Source organism: Panthera pardus, unplaced genomic scaffold, assembly GCF_024362965.1.
Source record: "Panthera pardus isolate Hobbes unplaced genomic scaffold, ASM2436296v1 HiC_scaffold_15, whole genome shotgun sequence".
Classification (NCBI taxonomy): Eukaryota; Metazoa; Chordata; class Mammalia; order Carnivora; family Felidae; genus Panthera; species Panthera pardus.
Window position 1 is genome coordinate 3,637,560 of NW_026526710.1, and position 13,286 is coordinate 3,650,845.

General features: G+C 47.3%; 1 protein-coding gene across 1 annotated transcript in view; it reads left to right on the plus strand.

Annotated features, from left to right (window-relative positions):
* The window catches only part of CCDC63 (coiled-coil domain containing 63), a 43,828-nt gene that overhangs the window by 21,366 nt on the left and 9,176 nt on the right, over nucleotides 1-13,286 (plus strand). Inside the window, exons 7-10 of the mRNA XM_019467459.2 lie at nucleotides 301-420; nucleotides 4,099-4,280; nucleotides 5,065-5,246; nucleotides 7,120-7,340. Coding sequence (XP_019323004.2) covers nucleotides 301-420; nucleotides 4,099-4,280; nucleotides 5,065-5,246; nucleotides 7,120-7,340 — 705 coding nt within the window. The remainder of the gene's footprint in view (nucleotides 1-300; nucleotides 421-4,098; nucleotides 4,281-5,064; nucleotides 5,247-7,119; nucleotides 7,341-13,286) is intronic.

Consider the following 13,286-nt stretch of genomic DNA (forward strand, 5'->3'; position numbering starts at 1 on the left):
ACAGGTGACATGGTACCTAACCAAAAGAAGCTTGCACCAAAAGGTGAGTGAAATGTACAGGCACAGGTAAAAGCAAAAACTCTAAATCGCCTCATTTTACCCCAAACTGGCTAAGATTAAGTTCCGTTGAGCATGCATTCGAGAGAGAAATAAAAAATCCTTTTGTAGGAAAGGAAAGAACATTAGAGTTTTTATTTTAGCACACTTAAGTTAATGAACTGTTGAATCTGTACCCATATAGATATTAATTTAACACAGTTGGGGGGGGGGTTCTCTCTCTCTCCTTTTTTTTTTTTCCAGATTGCTCAGATGGAAAAAAAAATTATAAACCAAAAACAGATCTTCGCCAAGATACAGAAAGCCAATGACCCCCGGAAACTGCAAAAACAGATCCACATTTTGGAAACCCGTTTGAATCTCGTACGTACGTGTTCTCTGCAGCTTTGCAAACCGCTCTGCCTTCCCTTTGCTCAGAGCAGAGAATGATCCCCATGGTACCTTTAGCAGAACATATCCATCTTGTTGGTTGACTCAGAAGAAGGTTAAATAATAGGGTTCATACAAGCCAGGCAGCCTTTTAGACTTACCATCCACCCTACTCTATCCACTCTGTTCCATCCACTAGTTGACCCACTGTTACCCAAGGTGCCTTTCTCTTTGTTGCTCTCTGCGTTTTATGTACCATGCTGCTGCCCGTCTCCCCCCACCATCCCCATCTCCCACCCCTCCCGGGATACCTGTTCTTAGTCACTTAAAAACTCTTGCTCATTCTCAAGAAGCAGCTCAAATATTAGCCCTCAGCAAGCAGAATTAGTTAGACCTTCCCTCCCATCGCAATCTGTTCACACCTCTGTGAGACCTGGTACTTTTTGGTCGTTGTTGATGTTGTCTCTAGGAGATATTCAGCACAGACATGCATAACCAGATAAAGAGAAAAGCGGTATTTCCTGATCGCTTTCAGTTTATAGTGAGTTTTGCGTTAAGCAGGATTTTCTAAATTGCAAACTGGCTTAAGCAAAAAAAAAAAAAAAAAAGAGAATGGATTGGTCATGGAACTAAAATTTCAGGGGCAAAAGTGGGGCCTTCAGGAACAGCTGAATCCAGATGCCCCAAACATGTCTTGAGGATACTTTCTCTGTCCATCTCTCCTTTGCGTAGAGATGACTACATTCTTGGGCAGCCCCCCAATGTGAACAAACACCAACAGAAAAAGACAATCTCTTTCCTAAGAATTCAATCGTAAGTCGCAGGGAGGGCTCCCCTTGGGCCATCCTGAGTCAAGCGCCCATCCCCAAACCAATCATGGTGGTCAAAAGAACGAAATACACAGACTTGAGTCACATAACTACGCCTGTATCACTCCCCCCACTCCCACAGCCCCCACCCAAAGTCAAGGGACGGCGGCCCTATCCAACAGTGTGGACTGAGAGCCAGGGAGAAATGGTTCTCCTGGAAAAGCAAAAAGAAAGAAAGAAGCAATGCTGGGCAGGTACAAACACATTTCAGTCTGACTTGTGAAATTACAGTTCTCACAAAACGAGCCAGGAGAGAAGGAAAGTGAATTGATTTGGAAGGAAGCCTGTCAGTGCCTCATTATGCAAAGCTCTTAGCTTCCCCCAAACTCTGACCATCAGGCTTTAGCCGGGCATGTTTGAAGGTAATTGGATATGACCTCTGTCTGCCCCGGTAACCTGAAAGTAGACTGAAGACAGGGCAGTGTCTTTTTAATATCCATGCACAGTGATTTGTACCCGTGTCTCAGAATGCCTAGGATTTGTGTTAACATGCAGATTCCTGGGTCCCCTCCAGATTCACTGGTTCTGAGTCAGAACCTTTAAGGCTTAGACCCAGGCATCTGCACTGTTATTATAACTCCCAGTGAAACTCTTACTGAAAACCCCAGTGAAACCAAAGGTTAAGAATCAAGGTTAAGGTTAATGATGCCCTTGGTTAAGAATCATTACTGCCTGGCACAGTGTGAGGCTTAGAGTAGGTACTTAGCAAACATCTGTTGATTAAATGAATGAATAAAGGTATGCATGATAGAGGTCTACTTTTTTGTTTATAGATCTATTCAGGTTTTCTGTTTCTTCCTGAATCAATTCATTAGTTTGTTTCTTTCTAGGAATTTGTCCATTTCATCTAAGTTATCTTAATCTGTTGGTATACAATTGTTCCCAGTATATTGCCTTATAATTCTTTTTATTTCTGTAACGTCTGTCGTATGTCCCCTATTTTATTTCTGAGAGGTTTGCTCTTTTGCATCTCAAAATGGTCCCCTTTCCTTTCTTCCCTGACCAGTTCTGGGTGTGCCTTTTAGTAGATTAGGTAACCAACTCTAAAGGTTATTTCAGGGTCCCCAAATATTCCATGACCTTAAAGACTCCTCTATTTACTCAACGGGGCGTGAGAGTCCTCCCCATTTTTATCCCACAATCAGAGGATGGGTAGCATGGCAACAGTCCTGGAGTAGAATTCACACTACAGTGCAAATGACTGATAAGTGGTACCTTCTTAAGGGTAAGTGGAAGATATTGAGAGAATAAGGATGATTCTGTTCCTGGATTCCCTTCCCTTGTGTGGTGGCTACTGACATATCCTACAGAGGAGCCCAGGGCCAGGACTAGGGTGAGGCAAGTAAAGAGCCCAGAGTGCAGAATTTAAGAAAGCACTCATGGAAATGCAGGGTTGACACCAGAAAATGAGTACCTCCTTAAATTTTGCATCCTGGTGGCCTCACTTGCCGTACCCCATCTCAGCCCTGTGGAAGCCTGAGGTTTCTCCAAATATGCCTTGAAAACCTCTGATCGAATCTACTTTCTTGTGATTAGGACTATTTTCTGCAATTGTTTCTTTTCAGTGTCTATGGGAGCACTGCTCATAAAAATTTTTTTATTAAGATAAATTTATTAAGATGTACAGAAAAGTTGAGGGAATCAAATAATGAACACCCACATACCTATCACTTAGATTTAGTAACTGTTAACATTTTACTATTCTGTTTCACCCTTCTTTTCCCTGAAGTATTTTAAGGTAAATTACAGACATGATGACATTTCACCCCAAATACCTCCATCTCTGAAATCAATCATCTTTAAAAATCAAACATTTTCTTTCATAGCCACAAAACCATTATCACACCTTACAAAATTAATACTATTTCCTTAATATTGCCCACATTAAAAACTTCTCTGGCTGGCTCCAAAATGTCTTTTAAAGTTGGAGACTGTCAAGTTTCACCTAATAGGTCTCTTAAATTTCTTTAATCGACAACAATGGATCTCAAGCAGAAATGATTTTGCCCCCAAAGGGACATTGTCTCTAAAAAGAGACATTTTTGATTGTCACAACTGGGTTGGGGCTGTGCTACTGGCATTTATTTTTATTATTATTATTTTTTTAATGTTTATTTTTGAGAGAGAGAGAGAGAGGAGGGGCAGAGAGAGAGGGAGACACAGAATCTGAAGCAGGCTTCAGGTTCCAAGCTGTCAGCACAGAACCCGATGTGGAACTTGAACTCACAAACCTTGAGATCATGACCTGAGCTGAAGTTGGACGTTCAACTGATTGATCCACCCAGACACTCCTGTGTTATTGGCATTTAGTGGGTAGAGACCAGGGATGTTTCTTTAACAGCATAAAGCACAGGACAGCTCTCCACCACAGAGAATCATCCAGGCCCAAACAGTGCCAAGTTTGAGAAACCCTGCTCTACAAAAGCCCCATCCCGACTCTTTCCAGCCACCAACTTGTTGAAGAGTCTGGGTCAGCCGTCTTCTAGAAAGTTCTACCTTCTGGATTCGGCTGCTTATTTCCTCATGGCGTTATTTACCTTTTCCCCTCTCCCCTGCCCTTGCTAAAAACTGGAAGTTAGGGATAAAGGTAGTTGAGAAATTTAAAATCCGGGGGGTGGGGGGACTTACCTAAGACCACTTAGCCCGCTGGTGGCCAGCCCAAGTCTCCCACCCAGCACTCCCATGCGGTGCTGTGGGCCTGGGGCGGGAGGTGGGGGAAGACCTTCCCACCCTCTGGCTGTCTTCGGAAGCTGTCTCATGCCCCAGGAGTGAGCTCAGTATTGAAGCACGGCCCCGCCCCCAGGTCACCGTGCACTTTGACAAGATGCTGACCACCAATGCTAAGCTCCGGAAGGAGATCGAGGACCTGCGGTATGAGAAGGTTGCGTATCACAATGTGTATCAGCAGCTGCTACGGCGCTTATCGATGCAGAAGAAAACCATGAATGTGGCCATCGAGCAGTCTGCCCAGGCCTATGAGCAGAGGTGGGCTGGGGGGAGACCTAGGGGCAGGGATGTCTCTTAAGCCCCTGCCGAGCACCTCTGCCCCTGGGCTTATGCATTGAGGGATCTTGAATCATAATAACTCTGAGCACTGACTGTGTGCCCAGCACGATGCCAGGTTCTCTGGGTATCATTGCAACCCTCACAACTGCCCCCGGGGGTTATTACCCCTATTTTATGGACCAGGATACAGAGGCTTAGAGATGCCATTTGCCTGAGAGCCAGGTAAATGGCGGATGTGGTAGGACTGAGATTCAGACTTCTCTGCCGAACCACCTCCTCCAGGTAGCCCTGCCTCTGGTCCTAGGGGCCTCTCAGTCTGGCTTATCTTCTTGCCTCCCACTCCAGGGCAAGAGGCATATAGCTGGGCTGTGAAGAGAACAGGTTTTAGAGTCAGATCTGGGTTTGAATCCTGGCTCCATCATTACTGTATTATTGTAAGACCACTTTGGGTGGTAGGGGGGAATAAATATATGTATATAAGGACTCGCTGGGCCACAGTAACTGACAAGTGGTGATGATGATGATGATGGTGATGGTGGTGGTGGTGATGATGATGATAGAAAACTCACTTCCTGGGGATGGTCTGGAGCCAGCAGCTCCTGTCATTCAGGTAAGGAGGGCTGTTCTTCCACTCCCAGCGACCTCCACGATTAAAAGAAGTGATGGCCATTGGCAGAAAGTCCCTCTGGTCTGGTAGGGGGAGGGGAGGGGAGGGGAAGGGAGGAATCTCCAGACGCTCAGACCCTGTACCTGCCCCACTCAGGCTGGAAGCCATGGCTCGAATGGCCGCCATGAAGGACCGCCAGCAGAAGGACATTTCTCAGTACAACCTGGAGATCCGAGAGCTGGAGCGTGTCTATGCCCACGAGACCAAGCTCAAGTCCTTCTTGCTCATCAAGCTGAATGATCGTCTGGAGTTCGAGGAGCAGAGCAAAAAGGAAGAAGGTACGTTCTCCAGGCATTTTCTCTCTCTCTCTCCCCCCTCCCTGCCCATCTTAGCTGAGGGTGCCCAAGTCCTTCTGTAGTAGGCATGCCAACTTTAGCGAATAAAATTACAAGATGCCTAGTTAAATTGACACTTTAGATAAACTGAATACATTTTTAAATAAAATAAAAATTATTTGTAGGTTATCTGCAATTGGGACACAATTTATACTTTAAAAATGTATTGTTTGTCTGAAGTTCAAATGTAACCGGGGGTCCTGTATTTTATTGGCCAACCCTAACCCATAGGACGTGTCCTTACTCTGAGGTTCTCCTTCCATTGTTTTGTTGGGGGAGACTCGGGTATTAGGTCCCCAGGACCGTCCCCACGTTTGGCGATTTGCTAGGAGGACTCTAAAGATTGAGTGTGTAGGCACATGCATGGCTGGGAGGTGGAGACACAAAGCACGGTCAGCGAAGGTGAAAGGGGCACCGGGCAAAGTCTGGAGGAAACCGGGTGTGAGCTTCCGGGATCCTCTCCTAGGGGAGTCGCACAGGACGTACTTAATTCCCCCAGCATCTCACTGCGACAACACGTGTGAAGAGCTGTCTGCCAGGGGAGCTCATTACGGCCTCGGTGCCCAAGATCTTACTGGGGGCTGGTGACGTAAGTGTCCTCTCCCCTGCACACACCAAAATGCCAGCCTCCTGGAAGGAAAGTCCGTGTTTAGCGTCAACCCCTCACAACATCTGCCCAGCCTGGGCACAGTGAGTCCCTCCTAGCATTCGGGCAAAGTTTTATATCCCTGTAGGGCACTGGTTACCATTTAGGTGCCCAGGTGCCCGCCACGGGACACCCTTGCAAGAAGAGCCCTTTCTAAGGAGGACAGTCTCAGGGCCGTTGTATTCACTGTCTCCTGAACAGACGGAAAAAAATCTGAGCTCTTCTGAGAGCCCCCTCGGGAAGCTGCATTTCCTGGCTCTTCCTGTCTTTACATTTGGGACCGTGTTGTGAAAAGTGTGTTTCTGAGAAACCCCATCTCTCACTCTTTAACATAACACGTAAAGGAGTCACGTGGCCAGAGGTGCCTAGGAAGATCTAGAAAGATCCTTGTGATTGTCATGTGGAGGCCGAACCAAAGAGACAAGACTGGGGCGCCTGGGTGGCTCAGTTGGTTAAGTGTCTGACTCTTGATTTTGGCCCAGGTCATGGTCTAGGGAGGTGGGATTGAGCCCCGCGGCGGGCTCCGTGCTGAGTGTGGGGCCTACTTAAGACTCTCTCTCTCTCTGTCTCTCTCTCTCTGTCTCCCTAAAAAAAGACAGAGAGAGAGAGAGAGAGAGAGAGAGAGAGAAGACTGGGTTCAGGAAAGGTGGGGCTTTTGCAGGCATCAGGCTGGAGAGAACGAAGCCTGGAGAACCTTCCTGGTTCTCATTCCTTGAATTTGCCGGGGTCTGAGCCTGCCCGGGGCCCTCTGCCAACAGGGCTCCCTTGACCTTCATCCTGCTCAAATGTCATCTCCCTCGAGAGGACTTCCCTGGCCACCCAGCTCCCCCGTCATAGCACCTGACGCGTCTCCTCCATCACCTGGGCTACAGATTTCTTCTGTCTGCGTGGACATCTCCTTTTCCCTTCTCTGCTTGTCTGATTCCTGCGCTGGAAGCTCCACGGGGCAGGGGAGTGTGTCTGCAGAGCCCAGCACAGCGTCTGGCACACAGTAGATGTTCAGTCACGTATCTGTGAAGCGACTAGGGCACGAAGCTCTTGCACTCCCCCTCCTGGAAAAGCCTAGCCTCCTCCCCGAGGCACAATAAACATTACGGAGCCGTCTCCCCGGCTGGCATCGCTCCGAGCGGCTTCCTCTCAGCCTCACACTTCCCGGCTTTTCCTTCCCAGCCCTCAAGGCAAAGAAGTACAAGAGGAAGAACAAGGGTGAGAGTTTTGAGAGCTACGAGGTGGCGCACCTGCGGCTGCTGAAGCTGACAGAGAACGGGGACCTGAATGAGCTCATCGAGGGATTTCTGGCCAAGGAGGAGAAGAACTTCGCTCGGTTCATGTACGTCACGGAGCTCAACAACGACATGGACACGATGCACAAGAAGACCCAGAGGATCCAGGTCGGGGCTGCTCTTCTTTCCTAGGTCTCCTAACGGCCTTTCTCAAAGGGGGTTCCTTGAAACACACCTTGAGCTGCTCTATAGAGAAGAGGGCCTCGGGGTCTGATCGCTTTGGGAAACACCGTATTCCCCCAGGCTCTCCCCCCTGCATGGTAACCTTTCTGAAGTTGGTATTTGCCTTCAGCTGATGCAAAGTCCTTAGTGTGGTCCTGTCACCCCCCACCCCCACCCCCACCATAGTGACATAACCCATGGCATGTTCTATAGTCCTGGGTTCAGTAGACTATAGCCATGGCCACATACAGCCTGTGGTCTGTTTTCGTACAGACCTGAGCTAACAAGAATGGTTTTTACATTTTTTGAAAGGTTATAAGGAAAAAAAAAAGAGGGTATGTACGAGACAGATCGTATGTGGCCTGCAATGCCTACAGTATCTGCTCTCTGGCCCTTTGCCTTAAACGCTTGCTGACTCCTGTTAATCAGCAGCTTCACAGAACCGAGTAGAGATGGTCAAACCATCTTGAAGACACTTGATATACATGAGCATAATGAAGGCTCTGACGAGTCCTGCAGTAAAGAAACCTCTTTACCTTGGTTAAGCCCATCATTTCCCAAACTTAATTGGCTTCTTGGGCTACTTACTCCCCAGAACACACATAAACAGCCTTTGGAACTGTCTGAACAGGATAGAGTCTAAACTTATATGACACTCCAGTCCCTTCAAAATTTGGCTTCAACCTGTTGCAGCAGGCACAGCTCTCTTCACGACCCCAGGGTGCCCTGGGCAGCTCCTAGTCTCATCCATCCTCGACCTTTCCCTCCTCTGAGGCCTCCCTGTGCCATTTCCTCCCCGCCCCCGCCCCCCCCCCTCCTGCTTTTCTTCTGATGAAATACTGCTCATTAGTCCTGACCCTGCACAAATGTCATCACCTCTGGCAGTTCATTACTCCTCCCTCTGGGGTCCCCGTGCTGTTTGTGTGACGAGGCGGGCCACTTCCGTTTGCAATGTCACTGTTTCCTAAATACGGAGCAGGTGCACTGGCTATGTGTAAGTAGCCAGTACCAGAATTTAAGGGAAAACAGTTTATTTTATTTTTTTAATTTTTTTTAACGTTTTATTTATTTTTGAGACAGAGAGAGACAGAGCATGAACAGGGGAGGGTCAGAGACAGGGAGACACAGAATCTGAAACAGGCTCCAGGCTCTGAGCTGTCAGCACAGAGCCGGATGCGGGGCTCGAACTCACAGACCGCGAGATCATGACCTGAGCCGAAGTCGGCCGCTTAACCAACTGAGCCACCCAGGAGCCCCAAGGGAAAACATTTTAATTTACTAGTGATGAGTTAATTTTTATGAGGATTAGGATAAATATAGCTTGTGAACTTTTGATTGAATGCACATTGGTACTTAGGATGATAAGAAATACTCGTAACAGTAAGGAAATAAGGGTAAACATAATAAAATGAACACAACTGGGCTGATTTAAAGAAAACTCTTAATATACAATAATAGATAGTGATAAACAATACCACAGGTAGCACAGGAACACGATGGAATTGAAGGTGGTTCTATCTGTGAGGGTTATCACAGGAAACATATGGCACGCCCCAAATGGGTAAATTGAGGTGGGTTTTTTTTTAAGGCGCTATTTACAATGGCTTAAGGAAATTATGAAGGGTAAGTTCAGGAGCAACAAAAGAGGGCTCCAGAACAGGTAAGGGGAAGGAGCCGTTTTCTGGAATCAGGGGAGAAGGCTGTCCATGTGTCTCTCCTGGAGGGATGCAACCGAGCTAGTGACCTGCCAGGTACCCCCAACATCTTTCCAGTCCTGTTGTCCGGGCCCAACCCAAGCCAGGGGACAAGGGAGCCCAGAGCCGAGCCCCTGGGGTTTAGGGCAGGAAGGGAGGTAGGTGGATTTGGGGGAAAACGGAGAATGTCCAGCTCTGTGTGTGTGGTGGGGGTAGGGGTGGGAGAGATGAGCTTGTCTCCTGTCTCCCTCTGTCTCCCTTCTGGAAGCTGATGTTCCAGGGGACAGGCACAAGAGTATACTTCCTCTTCTTTCCTAGTGCTCGGGATGGCCCTGCACACAGTGGGAGACACCAGGAAATGGTTCCCAAACAGTAATTGACCTGGACCTTCCCATTCACTTATGAGGGTACCATCCATTTCTCCTTCAGCCGGCAGCCTGTGTCTGTTAGGAGGAGTGTGTCTGATGAAAGATGACCAAACTCCTGCCCTTTCTGGGCCTCAGTCTCCACATCTGTAGAATGATGTAATGGGACTAGGGCAGTACTTTCCAAACTTTTAATAAAAAAGCTACAGAACATTTTTGTTTAAACCCAGGTTGAGGAAACACCGTATAGCAAACAGGTAAGGGGCGCCTGGGTGGCTCAGTTGGTTGAGTGTCTGACTTTGGCTCAGGTCAGGATCTCACAGTTTGTGAGTTCAAGCCCCACTTCGGGTTCTGTGCTGACAGCTTGGAGCCTGGAGCCCGCTTCAGATTCTGTCTCTCTCTCTCTCTCTCTGCCCCTCCCCTGCTTGCTTGCACTCTGTGTGTCTGTATCTCCCTCAAAAAAAAAAAAAACAAAAACCAACAACAAAAAAAAACATTTAGAAAGAAAAAAAAAAAAACAGGTAAAATGGAGCAGTTGTGGATGAAGGGGGTGGGGGTTGGGAGGGGTGGTTGGAGGGGTTGCCTGGACCCTTGACCTTTTCACCTTCTTGTGGCACCTCTGCTCAAACTAGGGTTCAGGTAGGAAAAATATGTAGGTGAAAAACAATTAGGACACTAACATCTGACTTCGCCCCTTCCCCGAGCACCGGGATCAGAGGTCGTAACTGATTGAATCCCACTTTCTTTCTTCTTTTGCGTCGTCTCCCCTACCTCCCCCTCCCAGTTTAAAAATTATTAGTTGCTAACATTTGAAAATCGGGATATTCCACATGGGAATCGGGATTCCGGTTCCTCTCGGGAAATCCGATCAGACGACTCCGGCCCGCACTTCCGCGCCAGGTTGACGTCCACGGGCTCAGCATCCACCGAGACCCGCTGGGTCCGATTTGCGCCTGCGCCCAGCCCTGCGGGCCTTGGAGCTTTCGGCCTCCGGGGTAGGCGCTTCGCCGCTGCCCTCAGGTGGCCATCTGCAGTATTGCATGGAAGGTCTTTGAACGCAGAGGTTTGAAGGATGGAAAGAAAGATGGTCCGTTTGGGACCTGGGAGTGGGCAGGACGCTGATTCTTTTTTTCTAGGAGACAGCACCTTACTAGCCCGCTAGGATGACAGGGACGGACCATAGCAGAGGGATGTGAGGACGCTAGTCGGAAACTGACCCGATGAGGAAATAGTTACTGAACAAAAGTGACCTCGATCTTTCCCCTTCACCATGATGGTACCCCCTCTCTAAGATACACAGTCTGTCTCTGGCCTGGGCGCGAGTATGACTGATGAAGGATGAGCAAGTCCCTGATCTGCCTGGGCTTCAGTTTCCCCATTTGTAGAATGGTGTGTGAACGACGACAGTAGCTTCTGAGCTTTTCTTTGAAGTTACAGAACTGTGTGCCTTTTGGGGCTTAGCAGAGCTGCAAATTCCTGTTGAATAAGTCCTGAAAACACTTTGTTTCTAAAGAAAATGCTTAATATTTAAAAAATCTTATAAGAGAAGGGTATGCTTGCTTATTATAGAAAATTTGGAAACTACCTAAGGATTGAATTTTTTAAACCATCCATTATCCCATTCCTGAGAGACAATCATTGTTGCTATTTTGATCTATTTCCTTCTGATTTATTTTTTGGGGGGTGATGCTTTTAAACTTAACATAGTGATTATTATATAGTATATATAGATACATGTATTCTGATTGAAAAAAGTGTTCTTTTGGTTATTTTTTCATTCAGCAAGTATTTATTGAGCACTTACTATGTGCCAGACACTATTCTAGACCCTGGTTATGGGACAGAGAACAGAACAACAAAAGGCTCTGCCCTCATGGAGCTTCTATTCTGGCTGAGAAACAGACAATGAACAACAAGCCTACTAAATACATTAATTATAGGGTAGGGGTGCCTGGGTGGATCAAAGAGTCCAACTCTTGATTTTGGCTCAGGTCATGATCCCATGGTTTCGTGTGTTCGAGCCCCATTCAGGCTCTGTGCACTGGCCTGCCATGCAGAGCCTGCTTGGCATTCTTCCTGTCTCCCTCACTCTCTGCCCCTTCCCCTCTCACACTCTGTCTCTCTTAACTAAATAAACTTTTAAAAATTATAGGATATATTAGAAAATGAGAAGTGGTGTGGATAAAAAGATGAAGCACAGCAGGTAAAGGGGGGGTTCTGGAGCCAAGTGAGGGCATGGAAAGTTGAGAAGTGAAGTTTGAGCAGACTTGCAGGAATAAGCTATGTAGATCTCTGGGGGATGAATATTCCAGGCAGAGGAAACAATAAGTGCAAAGGTCCTGAGGTAGGAAAGATGCCCATTTACAATACCAGGATCATTCTAGACAGTTCACACTGTTTTGAAAACTTTTCCCCCCAAGTTCATCATAGAACCCTCCAACATCTTCTATGTTCTTTTTAATGGCTTCTGGGGACCCTGGAATCTCTGTGTAGAATCATAAGAAACTTCTTAAAAATGTGATCCCCAAGTTCTATCCTATACTTACAAACCTAGATTCTCTGAGAATGGGCCAGGAATCTTCATTTTAAACCATATTTTTAGAAAAAAAATATTAAAAACATTTTTGAGACCCATTGCCCCATGATATGAATACTATCTTTGATTTAACTCATCTACTATCAGTAGACATTTAAGTTGTCTCTAACTGGGGGCCATTCTTTTCTTTTCCTTTTTAATGTTTATTTATTTTTGAGAGAGACAGAACATGAGTGGGGGAGGGGCAGACAGAGAGGGAGACACAGAATCCGAAGCAGGCTCCAGGCTCTGAGCTGTCAGCACAGAGCCCTATGTAGGGCCTTGAACCCACGAACCGTGAGATCATGACCTGAGCCGAAGTCAATAGCTTGAACGACTGAGCCACTCAGGCGCCCCTAATTGGGGGCCATTCTTGAGTAATAACCTGACAGACAACCTTGAACAGCCACTTTGCCCACATGTCCTACTATTTCCATGGGACAGATTCCTAGAGATGAAATTATTCAGAGGGTAGCCTTTTATATTTAGACACACTCTTCTAACATAGGGGTTCTTGAATCTGGTCCCTGGATCAACAGTAGCAGCAGCTCCTGGGAACTTTCGAGAAATGCACAGTCTTGGGCCCCGCCCAGACCTACCGAACCAGAACCTCTGGGAGAGGGGCCCAGCAATCTGTGTTTTCACGAACCTCCAGGTGATTCTGATTCATGCTGGAGTTTGATAACCTCTGCTCTGGAGCTGCCTTTACGTTACATCCATTACAGTAGCCACTAGCCACCCATGGCAAAGTAAGTTTAAATTAAGTAAAATTAAGGTTTAGTTCCTCGGTGGCACTACCACACTTCAAGTGCTCAATACCCACAAGTGGCTAGTGGCTGCAGGACTGGGTGTTGCAGAGAGAACATTGCCACCATCACGGTTCTATCGACTGATGTTCTAGACAGTTCTTCAGAACTGATGAACCACCCGCCCTCCCACGCCCTCATCCTTTTAATTAAGAAACATCAGGGGCGCCTGGGTGGCTCAGTCGGTTAAGCGTCCGACTTCGGCTCAGGTCGTGATCTCGCGGTTTGTGAGTTCGAGCCCCGCGTCGGGCTCTATGCTGACAGCTCAGAGGCTGCAGCCTGCTTCCAATTCTGTGTCTCCCTCTCTCTCTGACCCTCCTCCACTCATGCTCTGTCTCTCTCTGTCTCAAAAATAAATAAAACGTTACAAAGAAACATCAGAAAGAACCTCCATGGGCATAAGTGGGGCCCAGGGGTTTGGGGGCTCCTTCAAACAGATAATTTAGATCCTC